Raw genomic sequence first — 22033 nt, 5'->3', positions numbered from 1 at the left:
TTCTTATTGACCCTTTTTGTTTAAATTGTAAATGCGGCTTCGTTTTGATTAAGTCTGGTTATCCTCTAGTTCGAACCTGAACACGATAGCGTTTACCTCCGGAAAGTCGGGGACGCGCTTCCGATCTGCGACAGATACCTCATCTTTCGCAGCCCTCTAAAGAAAAAAAACTATGGAGGTCAAAACTGAGGACTTGGGAGGCCATGGATCTGGTCAGTGGCGCCCATTCCACTGCTAAAGGAAGTTTGCCTCAAGAAAACGGTCAGCACGAAAACACAAATGTGGTGGCAGTGCGTTTTATCCGTAGCCCATCGAACGCACAATACTGACAGGAAGCTCTGATGCGAATTCCGCTAGCACACATTTTACACACAGCCTGCGTTGGGCTTACATGCCAGGTTTCCTCGAAAAATGTGTGGTCCAACGATACGGCCGCGAAAAAGTTGGAATCCACAAAACCTAGTGTTTTTTGCTCTCGCAGCCAGTGCAGGTTGCGGCCTGACCAGTAATCTGCTTTGTGCAAATTCACTCTGGCATCTCTGCCGAACTGCACTTCGTCGGACGAAAGTACGTTATTTAGGAAATCGTACCGGTCACACTACATGAGACACCATTTGCAGTAGTTTATAGCCACTGCAGTTATTCGCTGCCGGTGAGTCCCTGATGCATAGATTAGAGCTTGGGCAGGGCTCCCGAAACTAAAACCTTCGGGCAAGTTGAACAGCTTTACTACCGAAAAAAAGAGATTTTGAGAGGTTGTGTGTTAACTATTGTCTGTTCTCGTGTTTTGCTGCGTTGCACTGCAGTTCTTCATAGTAGAGCAAAGAACCAGCTCAATCTCTTCATTTTATAAAATTGCTTTAGTTTCCTGAAACACTCTGCAGGTATATAATGCCACTTTATAGAAAGAGGATTTCAGCAGTTATCTTCAAGCTCACTTCGCGTAGACACGTGTAGATCAATGCGATAAATTAAAAGTGGTTAGTTCAACAGACAGCCCTTTCTACGCTTCCACCTGAGGAATTAAATGGAGCGGATTTTTTCCCTGCCCTTGTCAGGAATTCGGGAGAGCTACAGGCCACTGCCTCTAACCATAGCGACCTATCATGTTATGTTCGGCCGGCAATCTGTCATCTTTCCTTCATACCTAGCAGATGATGAGAAAGCGCAATTATTAGGTATCAAGAGCCATCTGCCACGTGGGGGCAAAATAAGGAAACTGAAGCGCTTGTCCTGAGTACCTGATCATTCTCGAACTCCGCGCTTTCATCATGTATTTGCTGCCGCTCACGGTAGAATGTGTCCAGGACTTCCGTGGATTTCTGTGAAACCCCGTGAAACCAGATAAGCTTTTTCTTACAGAAAAACGATTCTACTCGCGTTTGCGCTTTAGCACAATTGAATTCCATTGTAGATGAGCTGTCACACTGTCACGCGCTGCTAAGTGTCAGAGTATTGAGATTGGAATGGCGCCGGCTGGCGTCAACGCTCCTACGCAGCTGTGCAATGGTAGTCGGGGTGAATGGCTGTTTGAACATTTTCAATAAATACTCTATCTTAAAACGAATTCGTGTTGCATAGGAGCATTAATTAAAACACCATATAATAATTTTAAATGACTGCAAGCGAACATCGAATACACATCGTTTGGTAAATTTGCCAGCACCAAGTTGTTCTTCTGAGATACTTCGATAACAATAGACTTCTTTGAGGAAAAGCGCTGGAAGCGAGATTCACGCTTTGTAGTGCGGTTGCGGACAAGAAGCGACATTCTACGAAGCGACAGAGCAAAGGCGGCGGCAAAGTGTTCGGGAGTGTATAAACTGCTTCGAAAGGCAGACACGTTTGATTTGTCACCATGATTTGGTTACTAACCTCATTTTTGGTTTCTGTCGAATTGAGCCTCTCAGCATACGCCCAAAAAGCTTCTGTTTCCATTTTATCCGAAATTGAGGAAGTGTACAAGCACGAGGATCCAAGTGAGGTGGGTACCTCTCTCGTTGCGTTTTGCTCTATGCATGTATAAGTGCTGCGCATCTATCCCGTTAGTGTAGACTGTGAGATCACAAATAATGTAAGAAGAAGCTCCTCTTCATCAATAGAGCATGTCCAGCATTCAGGAGTCTACCATGGGATAGGAATTTTGCTACGATTCAGTTTTTATGTGGCAAACAAAGGCGCTGCATACTTATCAAAAACTTGCTGTCTAATTTTGGCAGCGCTGTTTTATGACTTTTGATAGCTTAGTTTTGTTGGGTTGAAAGCCTCCGCAAGCCTTCAGAGAGACTTCTGGTTAAGGATACGAATGAGTGGTTTGTGATGAATTTCTATATGCAGCAGATCTGGATGTAATGTCCCTGACGGGACCCTTAAGGGTTAATAAATGATAAATGATGATGATGATAATGTGTGAATTAAATCGCAGACAGAAAGCAATAAAATGATTTCCTGGTTCATGTTTTGTTCTGTAGAAGAGTTCAGCTTCGTAATAGCAGCTGGTTACATCGTCCTAATTGCCTGCTTGTGCACTGCCTCTTGCGAGCTAGGTTAGCTAACTGCAATTTTTATAGGGAAGGATCAAAAGTGTCAGGCAGCACTCCATATGCTCTACAGGGCCTTTCATTCTGTCACCAGGGAAAACGCAAGGATAAGGTTGTATTTTCGGTGTCAAGATATATTGCAATTTCCTGTTTGTTGAAGACATCCCATGATACTATGCTAGCACAGGCAGAAATTTGTGCAGGGCTCGTTGGATTGTGCATGTAAAAAAAGTAAAAGTAGAACCCTGACACCAAAACATTCAGTATTACTGCATGCTGCGAAGCATCGCGCACTATGCAGTTAATAGCTATATTGCATTTTTTAGCGTATAGTGCCGAATACAGCACCGCTTTTATCGAAATTAGCGTATTTTCCTTCATGATACATTAACAAAGTTGTTAAAGCGAACTTCACTCTTCCGTCAGTATCCCAAGAAGAAATAATATTTTACCCTGGTTTCTTAGCAGCGATGAGATTTTAGCACGTATTTTCCTAGCTGCTTTCCTGGATCCGTGCCGTCGTATATTCGAAATGATGTGAATCACTGATAAATACCTCATCGGTTTAAATCGCTTTAAATCGCTTATACTGTACTCAGATTCATCGGTTTGTTTAGATTGCTCAAGGAAATCAGCGTAGCGACTCATATCATAGTTTAAAACTTGAATGCTACAGTAGAGGAAGCCTGTAGTCAGGTGCTCAAAAATAACTAATTTCTGAGGCCGTTCTACAAAGGTCTCACAAGTCCAGCAATGAGTCGGAGTTTTCAAATATTGCTCAACATACACGCAAATATTTTAAGTACAGGTGCGATAAAAAGCACCTGGAAGGCTACCGTGTCGAAAAAACGTTTTTTGGATTCAAAGACTAATGCACAAGATTTATTTGTGCACTGTGTAGTACGCAGATTGATCATTACTCTGCAAAACACCTTTGAAGAATTTGCGAAACGAGGGCTATGAGATTATTTTTGGTAATATTGTCTTCAATTTAATTTGAGAGCAACTGTACATATTAACAGAGTTATTTTTGTTCAAGCAGGCATGCTGCATTGTGCACTTCGTATGAAGATAGTTGTTATTCACAAACAATGCTTGGCGATTTTATGGCGGTGTGGTTCCGAAGTAAACTTCTCTAGCCACCTACTACAACCTATCACACAAATAAATCTATGCATGCTTTTGACGCCAAAGTGGCGCCGAATATCTAGTCAGAGAGATTGTAAGCCCAAATATCTGCGCCACACAATGAGAGGTCAAGAGTCAAAAACTGCTGAAAATGTTTATCGACCCAATTACTAAACTATCCATAGGTTGCATTTTCGTATGGGTAAAGTGTCGTAAAGCTGCTAAAAGCGCCCGAATGGTGTGCTGTGGTCAGGGACAATTTCGTCTCATAGGCTTCACCCTAGACGACCGTTGCGAAGAAAACGGTACGAACATTCCTAGATTTTTCAAGCGCTGTATATTGGGAGCCCGCACAAAGCTTATACCGTGAAGTCGCAATGACTAGGACACCTTTTTAGCATATCTCTCTTGACTAATATTGTTCAGAATGTGCGCCCTGAGGCAAAGGGTCATTTTTCACAATAAGTAGAGATTTGGAACCGAGAAGGCGCTAAAATAGATCCCCCAGCGCATGAATTAAGAAAACACGTTTTTTTTCAACACACGTGTTGGTGTGGCTCACTTCAATCCTCAAATTTCGGGAAGATATGAAAGGTAGGGGAATTATGAAGTTATAGAGAACATGACAATTTAATACATTCGATGCATTCTAAATTTTTCCATAAATATGGCACAGGGAGAGGACAAACTAAACTCAGTGGTGCTAAAAATTGTGGCAGGGGCAATAACGCGTTAACGTAATGGGCTAATTCCCATATATGCAGCAAGTCATTCTATACTTTACATTCATAGATCCGTAGGAAACCACGTACCTCTCCTGGCGCAGTGGTGCAGCTGGTATGCAATGCATGCTGCCCTGTAATGGAAAACGCTCCCAGTGGTGGGCCTTGTGGGGCCTAGGTTGCTCTTCCCGAGCGAGAAATCATTAATTTAAACTGCCACCTGCCACAGTGAGCAGCTTGTCCACTATCCGGTGGGCAGGTTGTGATGGCGCCGCAAGGTCACCTGACCTGGATGGCCCACCTGCCTTCTAGGTTGCCGTCCCCTGCGAACAACCTGCCAGATCCATGCTGATGATACTCCGCTAAGAAGCGGATTGTCAAGTGAACGTGTATTTTAACGATATCGCGTTAGCACAACACTCAGTAGTAGATGTTGACTGGCAGTGTAGTAGAGTTGCTTTTCTCCAGCTCTTTGCATTCCCTTTAGAAGCTGTCTTTCAGCGCGTTTCTTTATGTTCCTGCATAAAGTACTATTAGTAATCGTATGCTGTTCTTTGAGCGTGGAGTACTCTTGTGGAGCTTAGTTCTTAAAGAAATGTGTATGCACAGATCAGAAACTGTGGAAAAATTATAACACTAAGGTTTCGAGCAGTTTCAGTTTTTCCGCACTGCTAGGTAGCGTGTTGAGTTTTTAAAGTTCCTGGGACATCTTTTTGGTTTCCTGCCGGACTATTGGCATTTATTGAAAGATATTGGTATTGTATGCGAACGGCAGCTGGTAACATTTGGGCTCCAGAGAAATATTTGGAGAGATAGTGTTTTAAAATAATATGTGTACGGATGTCTGATCTAAGTGGAAAAAGTATCAAAACGAAATGCAAAAGGTGCAAACAAATTTATGCAATTTGTAGGTCTTAGCAGCAATTTGTTAATTTTTGTCCACTCCAACAGTTGTCGGTGTAGTTTGGTAACCTGGAGCCTGTTTCTAAGCTGTTTTTCTCATTTAGGTTCAAGATATATGTGTTAAAAATGGTAAACAGTATGTGGGTGAAATCAAAAGTGTTCCGACTTTATTGTCACTTTCAGCCGCCACGGTGGCTCGTTGGTTATGATGCTCGGCTGTCGACCCCAAAGACTCGGGTTCGATCCCGGCCTCTGCGGTGGAATTTCTATGGAGACCAAATGCTAGATGATGGTGTGCTGTGCGATGTCAGTTCCCATTAAAAAAAATGGCAGAGGCTTAACTTGGTTAAGCCCGGCAGATGTGAAGAATATAAGCGGTTAATCTTTGTTTCTCTTGACTGTTCTCGGTCGAGCTTCCCGCTCCTTTTCAAGGAAACCGTTGCTCTCGCTGTTCGGGAGTTTCTTGGGCACGCTTCAGTCGCCCAGAGGCATTTCAACGCTCCAAACGAGTAGAAGTACCACTAGACTCTGTCCGTACTAGTAGATGCATTGCTCACGTCGTCCTCTTCAGTGGTAGACCGTTGTCGCCGAGCCGCAGCCCGAACTCGCTCCTTAGCCAGACGTTCTTCCCGCTCTTCAGGGCTCTCCGTGGCACGCCGCAGCTTTCGCTTCTCATTCCACCGTGCGGCCGCGCCTCCACGAGCCATCGCAACGAGTGTGTATCGGAGTAGTAGTAGTAAGTGGATGAAAGGGGAAGAGGAAAGGAAAATGCACGGGCCTGTGACTGGTGTTAAAACACCACCACCACTGCCGGCGTGCAGATAGAGAGAAGGATAGGTAGGGTTTCAGAGGAAGAAGAACGCGCGCGCAGGGGCGCGCGGCGTTCTATCGGAGGCAGTAGTAGTAAGTGGATGAAAGGGGAAGAGGAAAGGAAAATGCACGGGCCTGTGACTGGTGTTAAAACACCACAACCACTGCCGGCGTGCAGATAGAGAGAAGGATAGGTAGGGTTTCAGAAGAAGAAGGAAGAACGCGCGCGCAGGGGCGCGCGCCTCCCAAGCGCAGCCTCCCTTATATACCGTCGCCGTAGCGTCACGTGGTACCACGTGGTCACCCGGCGCGCAACCGTCGCGACGGCGCAAGATGCGGCTCTGCCTCTCCTCGGTCGTGACGTCATGGTGTCACGTGGTCGCCCGGCGCGCAACCGTCGCGACGGCGCAAGATGCGGCCTGCCTCTCCTCGGTCGTGACGTCATGGTGTCACGTGGTATAGCTCAAGGTCGAAGCCGGCGTGTAACCGTCGCGAGCGCCGAAGTGAAACGCTGATAATATGCTTCGCATAAAAACCCTTTCTGATTTAAATAATACGCAGCTTTCTACTACGGCGTCCCTCAGAGTCCAGCTTCTTAGGGACGAAAAATCCCGTAACCTATAAACTGTTTTTCTACTTTGATGAAGTGATAGTTTTAAAAACGTGAAAATCGTACAACTGAAAAAAAAAATGAACTTTTATTGTTTAGGTTTCATGTTAGTGTAGGTAATATTTACTATGCAATATGTCTTCTTAAGTATTTTGGAACAAAATCGGTAACTGGGTTCAGCAATACTTTCGGTCATTATGCCTTTCATTCATTCATTCATTCATTCATTCATTTTTATTTGTTCTTCACAACATGACGTACACATTGTGAAAGGGGCCAAGAAGAAAAGCCGTTCCTTTACGGCTTGAAAAAAAAATCTTGGTCCCCCCTGGCATTGACGGCAACGAAGCAACACAATCCAGAAACAAATGTACAGAAAAAAATATACAGAAATATACAGAGACAAACAAAATTATAACTTGGCATTTTTATGAAAGGTATGGCGACAAACTCATGGAACGGTCGGGAAATAAAGACATGCAGTCATAATGAAACAGTGGCTAAATATCTGTACAAGGTGTTTTGTTTATGAAATGTGTGGTGTGTATTAGGGACATGCAAATTAATAAAACAACGCCTTCAGGTTCCGGAAATTTAGTCCTAAAATATCTGTTCCCGCTTTAATATGTTCATTTAGTAATCGAGGCAGGTTATTCCTAAGACTCTGAAACCCATAGTTCGTACGGCATTTTGGCACTTTCCAACGGTCTGTTGTCCTCGTATTGTAGGCCGCGTTGCCTATTAATTCTAAGTTCGATATGTACAAAAACAGCCTTTGATTTTCCTTGATGCTGAGTTTATATTCACGTAGGAGTTTATAATGATACATTTTAGTTATTGGAATGACCTTAAGATTTCTGAAGATAAATTTACTTGAGTAAAACTTAGGCAAATTATTAATGATCCGTAAAACCTTTTTTTGCATCCTTAAAAGACTACTAAGGTTTTTGTCGGTCGTTGTGCCCCAGACTAAATGAGAATAGTTCGTGTAAGAAGAAAATAAGGCATAATAAATGGCTAGTTTTGCGACATTGGAAAGACATAACGATTTCGACTGAGTATACCTGTTATGGAACATAATTTCTGCAAAATATGGTTTACGTGGTCATCCCATTGCAACTTCTTGGAAAAGAAAACGCCCAATACCTTTATTATTTCGACGACCTCAATCCTTGTACCTCTAAACAGAAGATCGTAATCGGTAGATAGCTGCTTACCCTTAGGGTGAAAAATTACTGCTTTTGTTTTTTTTGTATTAATATTCAGTTGATTACTGTCTGTCCAAGCTTCCAACTTTTTTAAGGCTATGTTTCCTTTAACGAACGCGTCAGCACAATAGGATGAAGGCACAAATATACTAGTGTCGTCTGCATATATAACAAACTTCAGGTCAGATGATATACATACTATATCATTTATGTATAAATTAAAGAGTAAGCGACCAAGAATACTTCCTTGAGGTACGCCTGCGACTATTGCTTTCTGATTAGATATTAAATGGCTTACTTGAACAAATTGTTTTCTGTGAGAGAGATAACTAATTAACATATTAAGTGCATGTCCTCTGATACTGTAGTGATGTAATTTATCAAAAAGAATAGAGTGATTAATGTTGTCAAAAGCCTGCGTAAAGTCAACAAAAATCCCCAGAACGTAGTTTTTATCCTCGAAGTTTTGCAAAATGTATTCTTTTTGATCAAGAAGTGCCAGTTCTGTGGACCGATGTTTTTGGAAGCCATACTGCGATTTTGTGATTATATCATATTTGTGGCAGAAACGTGAAAGTTGTTTGAATAGGATTTTTTCCAGACCTTTAGAAAACACAGGCAATATTGATATGGGGCGGTAGTTCGAAACATCTCGGTTATCACCCTTTTTTTTTTGTATAGCGGAATCACTCGAGCCACTTGCATTTTTGTTGGATAAACTGCAGTTGAAAGGAAAAGATTATATATGTAGGTTAGTATGGGAATTATAACGTCAAGGACATATTTCACTGGACTAATTTGCACATTGTCAGCGTCGCAGCTACGCGAATTTTTCAAATTTGCAAACACAGAGCAAACTTCTTGAATGTCGGTTGGTTCTAAGAAAAAAGTATTGGTGTTAGCTGTACTTTGCATTGTGTTGTTTCCTGAAGGGCGTGCAGTCACATTCCTGTTAACAAAGAACTCGTTAATAGCATTAACCATTGCGTCCCCTCTCAGCGTTTTTCCGTCATGTATAATCTCTACTACGGAATCTTTTTCCTGCCCACGTCCCATAAGAACATTCATTTTACTCCATAATTTACTCATTCGACCTGAGCACATAGAAAAGTAACGAAAGTAGTAGGCGTCCCTGCACTTTTTCAGTTCTTTATTTAAAACATTACGGAAACGTTTAAAAGCTAGAAGGTTCGCCTCATTACGGGAATTCATAAATTTTTTGAAAAGTTGATCTTTTTATGGATTTTTTTATGAAGTTCACGGGTCATCCAAGGTTTTTTATAATTTTTGTTTTTTACACGTTCCTTACGAATGAAATGCTTTTTATAGATACATAAGAAACGACCCATAAACGCTTCATATGCAGCATTTGCATCAGCAATGTTCCGGATGTAGTCCCAGCTTGTAGTTTCTAACTCTGTACGGAAAGAGTCTAGTGTTTTCTGTGAAATCAACTGAGAAAACATCGCAGGGCTCTCTGTTGTATTAAACGGATTAGTGTCAACCTTACAACATATTGCCATATGGTCACTAATGGAACAGGGAAGAATAGCTGTAGTGATGGACCCTATATCATAATTAGCTAGGAACAAATCTATAGTAGTTTCTGAAGTAGGTGTCAACCGAGTAGCCATATTTATAAGGTTAGAGCAGGCATTGCTACCTAGCAAATTTTCAAATTCAACTTTTCTGGAGGTATTACATGACATGTCAATATTAAAGTCACCGCCAATAATGACATTATAATGATTTTCATTTACAAATGTTAACATATTGTCTAGGAACTCAAAAAAATCACACACATTGCCATCTGGAGGACGGTAGCATGCTGCAATAACGATATCTTTTGCCTGCACACACACAATTTCATAACTATCTGTAACAGCAGAGAAGTCTGCCAATGAACGGGCTTGTAAGGAGTTTTCTACAAGAAGAGATACGCCCCCACCACGGCGCTTGGTTCTATGAACATAAAATGTTTTCATGGTAGGAAGGTAAAACGCATCCGTTTCATGAGCTTGCCAGGTCTCGGTAAACATAAGTACATTGAAGCAATTCTGTATTATATTATATAAGCACTCAAGTTCAGCAGTTTTGTTTTGTAGAGACTGAACGTTTAAATGGAAACAACGCAGGAGAGTGTCTCTATTTCCATATTCTTTGGTTAGCTCATCCAAAGATATGTATCCCAAGTGCGCCATTGAACTTGGAATTTAGACAGAACAAAGGCAACACAGCACAGACACAAGACTCAGGTGACCAGGTTTGAGAGATCACTTGCACATTTGATGACTACGGCGGAGTCCCCAAGCCTTCTGCGCACCAGGACCTTTCCGTTTGAGTGCCAGGCAAAGTCATAGTCATGCGATTTAGCCCATGCCTTGACAGCTACCAGGAGCGCTTTTGAACGCTTTGTCATGTTTTCTGTGATATACCTCTTTCCTTCGGAATCCCTCAGAGCTTTTCTTTTTTCCAACCATGCATCTCTTAGGTCCTGGCGCGCAAACCTCACGATCACGGCTTTTGTGTACCCGGGCTTCGCGGGCAGCCTATGAACAGCCAGAACGTCCTCCTTTACGAGTTGATGCATGTTCAACTCGTCCGCAAGTTCATTGACTTTAGCAAGGAGGTCTTCATCTTGAGATTCCGCTAGACCATGTATTTCAATGTTTAATCGCCTACTCCGCCACTCAAGCTCGTCAACATCCATTTGCAGTCGCGCCAGGCCCCCAATGTCATCCTCTCTCTCAATTCGGTCAATTCGTGCCTTAATGTCTTTTATTTACTTTCCCTGTTGCTTTAACTTTTCTTGCACTGCATCGAACTGGTTCGATAACATCTGGATCGATTGTTCAATGCCATCTACTTTGTCTGTTAGTGGGAGAAGGGATGACAATTTCCGGTTGATCTCTAATACGAGGGACTTTAGTTCAGCGTCCTCCTTTCCAAAAGCCACGGGACCGTCGTTCCGAGCGCCACTTGGCCTGCACATTGCACATTTCCAGGACGTTTTGCTTTTTTTAGAGTTGAACACTTCTTCAGTCATACCAGAACACTCAACAGCATGAAAATGAAATTTGCAGTCACAGCAAACTATTGAAGGCTCGTCATCACGAAGCGCCACGCGACAAGTACAGCACCGAGGCATGGCTCGCAGTTAAAGCACTGAACACTGTAGCAAGTTGGCAGCAACGGCAGCAAAAGCGCGTGATAACCGCGTGGTAAATATAAGTGACGGTCACCAACCTGCATGTGCAGAAGAGCGGCGTTACGGACGTGTTGCTCGAGCTGCCGTCGCTGCCAAAATGCGTGACGAAACACGCCCCCCTGTAGCAGTCCGGAACACAGATGTCTCTGCTGGTGGCGAAATGGTTGCCAGGAGCGGTCGCAGACGCGCCGCCGAATGGTCCGAAATGGTCCGGAACGTTGAGAACGGTGGCTGGCAAACAAAATCACTGTCCAGTCTTCGGCAGAAAAGGCTTGCAAAAGCACGAAGGTGGGTAGGCAGCCGCAAGAATTTCCGGCTGGCACCGATCAACCTGCATGTGCAGAAGAGCGGCGTTACGGACGTGTTGCTCGAGCTGCCGTCGCTGCCAAAATGCGTGACGAAACACGCCCCCCTGTAGCAGTCCGGAACACAGATGTCTCTGCTGGTGGCGAAATGGTTGCCAGGAGCGGTCGCAGACAAGCGCCGCCGAATGGTCCGGAATGGTCCGGAACGTTGAGAACGGTGGCTGGCAAACAAAATCACTGTCCAGTCTTCGGCAGAAAAAGCTTGCAAAAGCACGAAGGTGGGTAGGCAGCCGCAAGAATTTCCGGCTGGCACCGATCAACCTGCATGTGCAGAAGAGCGGCGTTACGGACGTGTTGCTCGAGCTGCCGTCGCTGCCAAAATGCGTGACGAAACACGCCCCACTGTAGCAGTCCGGAACAGAGATGTCTCTGCTGGTGGCGAAATGGTTGCCAGGAGCGGTCGCAGACAAGCGCCGCCGAATGGTCCGGAATGGTCCGGAACGTTGAGAACGGTGGCTGGCAAACAAAATCACTGTCCAGTCTTCGGCAGAAAAAGCTTGCAAAAGCACGAAGGTGGGTAGGCAGCCGCATGAATTTCCGGCTGGCACCGATCAACCTGCATGTGCAGAAGAGCGGCGTTACGGACGTGTTGCTCGAGCTGCCGTCGCTGCCAAAATGCGTGACGAAACACGCCCCACTGTAGCAGTCCGGAACACAGATGTCTCTGCTGGTGGCGAAATGGTTGCCAGGAGCGGTCGCAGACAAGCGCCGCCGAATGGTCCGGAATGGTCCGGAACGTTGAGAACGGTGGCTGGCAAACAAAATCACTGTCCAGTCTTCGGCAGAAAAAGCTTGCAAAAGCACGAAGGTGGGTAGGCAGCCGCAAGAATTTCCGGCTGGCACCGATCAACCTGCATGTGCAGAAGAGCGGCGTTACGGACGTGTTGCTCGAGCTGCCGTCGCTGCCAAAATGCGTGACGAAACACGCCCCACTGTAGCAGTCCGGAACACAGATGTCTCTGCTGGTGGCGAAATGGTTGCCAGGAGCGGTCGCAGACAAGCGCCGCCGAATGGTCCGGAATGGTCCGGAACGTTGAGAACGGTGGCTGGCAAACAAAATCACTGTCCAGTCTTCGGCAGAAAAAGCTTGCAAAAGCACGAAGGTGGGTAGGCAGCCGCAAGAATTTCCGGCTGGCACCGATCAACCTGCATGTGCAGAAGAGCGGCGTTACGGACGTGTTGCTCGAGCTGCCGTCGCTGCCAAAATGAAATGAAAGTGTGAAAGGAAAGTGGATGTCAGCATGCTTGATAAATGTATTAAGGAGGCACAGGCAGCTCCCGCAATGATTGCTTGTCATTTTTATCCAAATAGGGTTCATTTAAAGCTAGTGAAGAGAAGCATTGCGGGGAACACTTTTCTGTGAATTCGCTTTCTTTAGCGATTGGGGCTTAAACATTACGTATAATAATAAGTATTATATCTCAGGCGGGAGTTTCTTCCGGTTCCATGATGCAGAAAGTCACTCCAGCTATAAATGCAGCTAGAGAAGTGCTTTTCCAGCCATAATAGGCATCCATGACAAAAGTCTGCCACGCTTCTATTTGCGTGAGGGAGGCTAAGTGCTCCGCGCCCTGGCTGCGAAAAAAAAAAAACAAATGCAACAACGGTGCAAGTTTTGAATCTAGGTTTGCATTTCTCATTCCCACACGCTCTAAGACCTCGTGTTTTCGGCGCGGCGGTGCCATCAGTTGACAGCACGACCTCCCAAGGCCCTCGCTAATTGCTTGAATGCGGTTTGAGAGCGCAGCATCACGTCAATACCGTCCTTAGAAAAATGATGAAAATCCAACAGAAGCGGAAAGAGTGTGTCGTTATTCCGGCATTTCATGGCTAATCGGCTCCTGTTTGTCTAGGTACAGGTGGCGCATGTTCGTAACAAATGCACAGCGCTAGTCGCCATGTAATATTGAATCTCTCGAACTGCGCAGGGCAAATCTCCAGTTATTTACTTGAAGCATCCACAATGATTTGCTGTCAGTCGGCTATCAATTCAGTCGAAATCATGACCACCATTTACTAGTACAGCCAAAGAAATCAATGTTCTCAGTAAACTACCTTGGTACAATAGACAAGACCACAAACACCATGCCGATTTTTATACCTTGTTGGCAGCCACCACAGGGACGAAGACATGAACCATGTACACAGAAATTCGCAAAGCGCGTGACACTATAATTTAAGTGGCCAGCATAGTATGTATTATGACCTGTGTTGTTTAGTATCATGATCAAATGTGTTGAGCCTAGTGCGGCCACCTTTGACACCTTGACCATCACGTTTTGTACTATCGCCACCAATTTTGCCGCCTTAATTTATGGTGCAATTTATGATAGGATTAAATGTTCGCACAAAGAGAAATATTCACAGTTATCCTCGTTTAATACTGGATTTGGGGTATGCCATTCTGATGCGGAACACACTAATGAGTCGTTATTATATGCTGCGGTCCCACCTTAAAAACAGTTCTGTACCAGAATTGCCATCTCCATTCCTGAAGGAGCTGGGAAACTACATTCCTTACTCGTGTCACATTATAAGCTTGTCCTTCTCCCTTCTAACAATGAAGATGCAGCTGTGACACATTCTGGGAAACATTGCTCTTTACTCCGTCGTCGCCGTGCTCAAAGCTGGCTTTCGGATAATTTTCGGCGTTTAACCCTTTTCGGCCTATATTAAAATCGCTTAATACAAAATATTGATATTCATAGTCTAGAAAGTATCGAGCGAGAATAATTAAAAAGATCACCAAATCAAAGTTCACTCTGTTTTTATTACTTTGTATTCATGACTCCAAATAGAAATAATGAGACTGAGCAGGTGCAAAATGCTTTGCCGGGTGATTTTTTAAATAAATTTACTCTCAGCTAATCTGAAACAACGCTTGCTTTCGCTAAATTTGAGGTCTGTGCTGCTGTTCTTACCAAGAATTAGAGATAAGGATGCAAACATAGCTTGCCTGTTTTTTTCTGAGTGAGGACAGGCCAGTACTCAGATTCTTGAGTTGACAGAAGAGAGACATTGTTTATTTTGAGAGTGTTGTATAAAAAGCAGGCCAACCACGCTCCCGGTATGCAGATTTACAGCCTCTAGCTCTGATCAACTAGCATTGTGCACTGAATAAGAAATTGTACGTCGATGTTATTAAAAATTGGAGGAGGGGAGGCGGTTGGATCACTGCAAAAACTTTTGAAGAATTCGTACGGCGATGGTGCATCTCACAGTGAGGATTCGTATTTTTGAATTCTGCCTTTTTCAGCGCTAACGTGCTGCGCCTACAAATGAATTTTAATGTTATAACTTTTTTTAGATGCACAGCAGGGACTTTTGGGCGAGTTGGTTCAATTTTCGTAGGTTGAAAGCGGATAGCTTTCATCTTTCGGTCTAGTAGTGCTAGGACTCGGTTCTACAACGTCCTGTAGATTAAAGTATTTGCTGGTACAGGAGAAATTTCATAGATGTATAATTACCTTCGTGTTACACATTGCATTCCTGCGATGAATGTTACTTTTTCTTCGTCAAGGATTGCCACCTCAAGAAGTGCGGTGGGCTGCTCTCGACACTTCTTCCTTTTAACATGAAAATGGCTTTCACTGAATGTACACATCGTCGGAGGGACAAATCTTTATTGTTATATACAGAGCACAGAAGAAGCTAAGCAGATACAGGTAACTGAGATACGAGCGCACTGCTTATTTTACATTAGGGCCTCCAGGTCCCAGTGATTAATCTATTTAAAATCATTCATATTTGCTAAACATTTTATCGCTTGTATGTTCGTTTTTATGAAACAATTTACTTTGAGTGATTAACGTGAAGCCTACTTGTATCAGAAGGGTAGCGCATCGGGCTAGTTGGTGGCGCGTCGGGCTGAATTCAAGACTGGTGGCATTTAATTTCAGCAATTCCAATTAGAATCACTGTTCCAGAAGAGGTTAAAGCCAGTGTGCGTTGACAAATCATAGTATGACAAAGAACTGCTCACAAATGCCGGATTCATGCGAAATTTCAATCAGAAAATTCCCTGGGTTTAGCCAATGGAAGTATTCTATACAGTTTCTTCAAATGGCCTTACCGCGTGCAGATAGAAATCCAGATAACGACTGCTGCTCTGATCCGCACCGCTCCTCAATAATATGGTAAGGGTTTATATAAACGCAGGGGCCTCCAGTTTGAAGGATAACTAAATACGCGAAAAAATTCAAATGTTGACCAAAGCACCAACTCCACCCAACAGAATGAGCCCCGAAAAAACACTGTTATGGACACATGTCACTGCGCACATGTGACAAACAATAATGAAAACATGAAAATCCAAAACGTATTTAGAGGTACAATATTTAAATAGAACTGTCCGTCATGAAATTAAGCACAATATTTAACCATGAGTTTTACACAGCAATGCTTTATATCGGCGCATGTATAGGGCGTCGAGGAAACAACACCAAGCGCGGGTGCTTTTAAGAGTACTTCCTATCACACACCCCACGTACTATCGGCAGACGAAGTGGAATTGGGAAAGAGTGGACAGTCGGCGAAATCTGGCCGCAGGAAATATGTCACTCGGCGCAGGGAGCTACGGAACCCTTCAATCAACAAACTGCCCCATCCACACACGCATATCCGAGCAGACCGTGGCGACCTGAGGCCGTCACAGTCAGCACATATGAGCGCTCGCCATTCTCCGTTTTCCGCATGCAGTGTGCTAAAGTATGTATGTGTTTTAGCAAGCCTTCTGCAGTTCGAAGCTATAGTCATGTGGTCGTCGACACTGACAAGATGAGAAACGCTTTTTTTTTTAAGTAGGCTGCGTTGCAAGCAATTTAGCATAGCACATCGGTCGAGACGGCCGGTGTCACCAACTGCGCGGTGAGCGAAGGCGCGCCGGCCGCGTGTTCTTTCGCATATAATCTTACTCAGGGCCGTGACGTTTTTTATATTTTCTGACATTTCATTGTTAGAAAACTGGAGGGGACACCTAATCACTTCTTTAGGGGGAGCTTAATGCTTTAATGTGTGTGTGTATATATATATATATATATATATATATATATATATATATATATATATATATATATATATATATATATATATTTGGCATTGGTAATTCTCAAATGTACACTCATAAATCTCTGGAAGCCCTCATTCCACTCCTGTCGCAGTGGTGCAGCGGTTAAGCGATGCGCCACCGCCCTGCGATGGGAGGTGCTGTCGACGGTGGAGCTTGTGCGACCTAGGGTGCCCTTCCAGAGGGACGAATCATTATTTACCTGCCGGCTGCTAATATGGTCACAGTACTGACACTCCGCTGGGCAGGCTGGGATGGAGACACAAAGTTACATGAGCTAGGTGGGTTCATCTTTGGGCTAGCATGAACTTTGGGACGCACAGCGTAGACATACACATAGAACACGGAACACACAGCTGATTAACAACTTTAATGAAAAAGCGCGAAGCACGCGGAAATATACACAGTGGGTATAGGCGGAGAGAAGGATGGAGAGAGCACAAAGCGCATGGCAAAAAGGGCCTAACAAAATCACATACAACAAAACCTCGGTAAAAATGACGGAACAGACGTCAACTGTAACGCGAAACCAGTGAATCTGAGGCCGCGTTGCAAATCTTTGCACACGTGTGCTGGGGAACAACATATAACTGAAAATCACTCCTTTAGAGCAGTCGCAACATAACATCTAGGCCACAAACCAGAATATGAAAGAAAAGAAGCCGCGTCATACAAAGAACATACTAAAAAAACTGAATAAATATATAAATAAATAAAAATACAGAGGCAAACTAAACTCCCCGAAACAGCTACAATTTTTAAAGATGAAGATGGACATGAGGCTGCGAAAAGTATAAAAGCCTTCTTAGCCTCCAGGTGAGACGAGAGTCGAGTTAAAAACAATAAATGCCAACGTTAACACAGCTAAACAGGGCTATAAAGGCTAAAAAGGTGATGTGGGAGATAAAAACATAAAAACGATGGCGAGAAGAACGGGGCGAATAAATTGACCGGTTCATGGGGCAGACCGCACATACCGGAGGTACGCTTTTTCTTTCGTTGACAGTGCAATTGAAGGGCTGCTTACGCCGTCTTTTCCTTTCTTATAGATGGCAACAGCTTTGATGATCTCCCTGGCCAGCCTATCTTTGTTTCTTCCGAGGATCGAGATGTTGTCCAAGTTGGCCGTGCATGAGTGCTTAGGCTGGCGGCAATGAAGAGCCAGCAAACCAGGTGAACAGCCAGGAAACAATCTTTAAAACATGCTAAAAATTTTATTGAGCAGTAAGAATAATGAGTGGCGGTCAGCCAATACAAAGCAATAAATTAATTTCTGAAGAAAATGCAGATGTATATCGGTAATCAGTGTAGTCAGAACTTTTTCTTTACCATTCAATTAAATCACTGATGCTTCCTGATGATGTGGGCAGCATATTCTGCTCATTACAGGTTACAGAAAATTATAATCGCGCACATGTGACTGTGTCGCAAAGGGGCAATGTCACCTTGTATTAGCGTTTACGGCGACAAGAAATGGAGTGTGCTAGTTCAGTCTATCGGGAACGAGCGCTGAGAATTATAAAAAGAAAATTTGATGCAAAAGGTCAAGGCGGGTATCCTTTCGGTGTGTAGCTAGTGGCATGATATTTAAAAATATTTTCATGTTGGTTTTCATCTGTCATGTCGGTGCCTACAACACACAAACAATCTGAATTGTAGCCAGCGCTTGCGACAAAACAGAAATGTGCGTTGGCTAGATACCACTAGCATAAGGAAGAAAAAATCTTTATTAGAAACTAAGGCTGGAGGGAAGAACCACAAGTGTGGGCTCATGTTAGAAGACAGATTTTAGCAGCTATTCGCATGGCTCAGCAGATTAGGCCATGCCGGTCGTACAAAGTAGCGGTAATCCTGGCGGCTCGGTGATTGGTGCGTTCAGCAACTATTGAGGTGTCCTCGTAAGGATTGCCAGCGGCTTGGATGTATTCCATGACAATCACAATTTTCGGATTTAGGGTGCGATAAAAGGTCTGCGCAAGAACGTGATTGGGGAAAGAGTTAGTCTGGATTTGGAGCTAGGAGACCATCTCCTGTGAGGTGCTATATTCGGTATATGATATGCGGTTTATGCAGTAAATTAGAAGGCATCTGCCTCCTCTGGGTTGAGATGACGCTTCAAAGAAGCGCCGAGCATATGCCGATCAGAGTCAAGAAGAGACACATAACCAGGTGTCCAGTCGATGAGGGCTTGCCGGATGTGTTGCGTGCGATGAAGAATGCGACGCGCAATTCGTGTGACGCGTCCCTATGGGTACTTAGGACGGGTATTGTGCAAGTGATGACAATAACCACTTGAAGCTGGTTGTTTGGAGCTCTTGTTCACAGAAAAGAGGCACAAAGTCCGAACTTTCTTTTGCAAATCAAACACGCTGAAAACTGGAAGGAACGAAATATCGACGAAATCACCTAAAAACTGGCGCCCGTCTCTCTCCTTGTATATTCTTGTCCTCGTGGCTTTACGCCGCTCATTCAACTTGAATGATAACCAACTAGCCCGAATGACAACATCCGGTGCAATTATCTAGGGAGGCTCTTTCATAGTGACTTTTTTGCACTACCTGGGTTTTTCCTCTCTTCGCGGCGCCGTTAGAGCGTTCACACCTAAGTAACATATTTACTGCGGAGTCAACGCTTTCCTTAAAGGGTTTTTACACGTTTTATTTCACCGCAATAAGTTTTCAGCTGAGTGAAAGCCTGCTCACTGTTTTTACGATGCATCTTCCTGTTGTCAGCTTGTCTACCTTTCTTACGTAAATTCCATATATCGCCAAGTTTTGAGGCCAACCATTGAATTGACGTCGACAGTGGTAGTGGTAGGTATGTACGAGGCACAGTGAAGGGGTTTAGAGCAATAACCGCGGCGTTAATTGTCACGAGCACAGTAACCAACTGGAACTTTACGCCTTTCAGTTCAGTGCGTCTTGAGGTGACATTTCTCATGTCGCGAAGTGGCTGTATCAAGGCTATAAGAGCTTTAGCAGATTCATGCGCTAGCCTGGTAAGCTTAGCTGTATAATTTATTTTTTATTTTCGTCTATGGCAGTGAAGTGTTCAAAATAAATACAGTAGCTAAAAACTGTACCATTAGATAGTAGATGTCCTGAAGTCTGTTGACACGATTTTTATACTTTCTTCCCTCTGAAAACAGTAATCTTACAATGGCGCCGAAGCCCTTTTTGCATCTGGAAAAACTTACCTTTCGCAAGCTTTTCTGTACAAGCCTGCATATTTCAAAGAGGGTCAAAATGATTGCCGTTAGAATGCGGAGACGCCGAAATCAAACGGAGGGGAGGGGGGAGGGAGGCATTGGCGAAGAACTGCCCAATGGGTCAATTTCATGCAACGCTTCTTATGAATTTCATGAGAGTCTGGCTGCGTCTTTAAGCCTGTGGAGAAGTTGCAACACCATTTGTGACCAGTTATGAAAAAAAATTCTGAGACTATTTTGCTGCAGTAGAATGACAATTATTACAGTGTATGTCAGAGAATAACTTTTCTCAGAAGGCCCTCAGATGTAAACTTGTCCTTGCGCTCTACTAATAAGAGCCGTTGCCGACGTTATTACACATCTTCGAAGTGATGTTTACCGGGGTACTACAACAGCATCTGTTAGATAACTATGGAATTATCATGTTGGCGTTTGGTTGTAATGAGAAAATGGCAGGGGGTCGTCAATGCATCCGATATGCATAATAAGATCTAGAAAACTACAACTACCTGCGCCGTTTCACCGCTCAGAACTGCGTCTTTAAGGCCCTGTATACCGGGTGCCCAGCGACCGTAAGGCGCCGCTGGACCACTCCCACGGGCTGACATCACTCAAAGCTCTATGTCTCAAGCGCATCTCTCGCTTTTCTACGGCTAGAGCACTAAAACGGCACGTCATGGCCGCTGTAAGATGACAACTGCTCGCCGGCTGAAATGTGATTTGGCCTCAGGAGCGCCGAATGCGGCTGTGACCGGCGAATGCATCGCCCGGAGTGGAAGCGTTTTGCGTGTGGTGCAGTCATATGAAGGTTTTTTTTTTCCTGCAGCTCACGAACCCGCATTTCGCACATGATAAGGTGCCTTAGCTAACACAACAAAACGTTTTTGTTTATTTCTTTATATTTCTTTAAAAGGGTCACTGTGCTTATCGCATTCAATGAGCTGATGCCCGTAGTAGTGTTGATGCCAAACTGCCCCCACCTCTAGCTACATTAAACAATGGTTTTGGAACATATTGCAGTTTCGACAACGATTTCGCACAACGTAAGCAAATGGAACTTCGTAGTCTCAGCTAAAGCACTACTTTATTTTTGGAAGATGAGAGGCTCACAGTACATGATAGAAATGATGGCATGCCAATATATACCTGCTGGTTTATATGGCTTAAAAGCGAAAGCGACACATAATACCGGGCCTGACATAGCCATGGTCTTGGGGGTATATCAATGATGTAAGGTTCATTAACATGCACTGATATCGCACAGCATATGGACCTCCAGCATTTGGCCTCCACTGAAATGCGACCCGCCGTGGCTGGTGTCAAACTCGCGTCTTTCGGGGGTCAGAAGCCTAGCACTCTTACCACTCAGTCGCCACGGCGGTTACAAGCATATCTGGGCATCATTTTTCACTGCAAAAACAGAACTCGAAATCATGTCCTCTGGGACGTTGGCCAGTGCTGTAGCAATCTTATCCCTCAGATACAGCAGGCTTATCAGTGCTGTGTGACTCTGTGAGGTGCACAAAAGATCCTCGGTGGATTTTTGAACGCGGGGCATCGACAGTGGTGCGTCTGGGAGCGGAGCGCTGCGCGTGCCAGCTCAGCGTTGCGCTCGTGCGCGTGCGAAGGGTGTGTACGAGGCGACGGCTTCGAATAGTGTGGCGAGCACGAGGAGCGGAGAGCTGACGTGTCAGAAAACCGAGTTGTGAAGGGAGACAGCGCCGCGGAGGTCGTGTCATTCAAGCTTGGAGGTGGCAGCCGTCGGACGTTGGGTCCGAACTGCCGTGACCTCCCCTGGATCACCGACTTAAGCCTCTGCGTCCCTTACAGGGTTGGAGGTGGCAGCCGATGGTTTGAGGGTCCGTACTGCCTAAAGGTACCCTTGGATGGCCTGTTTTAGGCCTCTGGCGTTTCGGGCTGCCGTCGACGGGATCTGGCTACGATTCTTTTGCCGCTGTCAAGCTCTTTCGGGCTGTTGACGGGAGACCACCGGCGTCTCCCCGTGTTCTTCTCCTCTCATACCACCACCTGGCTCCCTTCCGCTGCTTCCTTAGAAGCATCGCCAGCGACGCGTCGCAATACATCGACCCGCGTGCGCCCTGTTTTCAAGGCATCCCCGCTTCACCTGGGACGCTCAGTACCTGGTGACCTCTTTCCTTTTGGTCTGTAGTGTTGTACGCGTGTTGAGTGTGTGTTTTTCTTGTTTTCTTTTCCGTTTCTTATTGACCCTTTTTCTTTAACTTATAAATGCGGCTTCGTTTTAAT

The 22033-nt window shown here is 44.6% G+C and overlaps 1 protein-coding gene across 4 annotated transcripts in view; it reads left to right on the top strand.

The window, feature by feature from the left end:
• Nucleotides 1-1578: 1578 nt before the first annotated feature.
• LOC144134768 (uncharacterized) overlaps nt 1579-22033 on the top strand; it is a 59713-nt gene continuing 39258 nt past the window's right edge. For all 4 annotated transcript variants that reach the window (XM_077667597.1, XM_077667595.1, XM_077667598.1 and 1 more), the window contains exon 1: nt 1579-1984. In XM_077667597.1, coding sequence (XP_077523723.1) covers nt 1859-1984 — 126 coding nt within the window. In that variant the 5' untranslated portion in view covers nt 1579-1858. The remainder of the gene's footprint in view (nt 1985-22033) is intronic.

This window comes from Amblyomma americanum, chromosome 5 (assembly GCF_052857255.1).
Source record: "Amblyomma americanum isolate KBUSLIRL-KWMA chromosome 5, ASM5285725v1, whole genome shotgun sequence".
NCBI classification, from domain to species: domain Eukaryota; kingdom Metazoa; phylum Arthropoda; class Arachnida; order Ixodida; family Ixodidae; genus Amblyomma; species Amblyomma americanum.
This window is presented reverse-complemented; position numbering and strand designations above follow the sequence as displayed.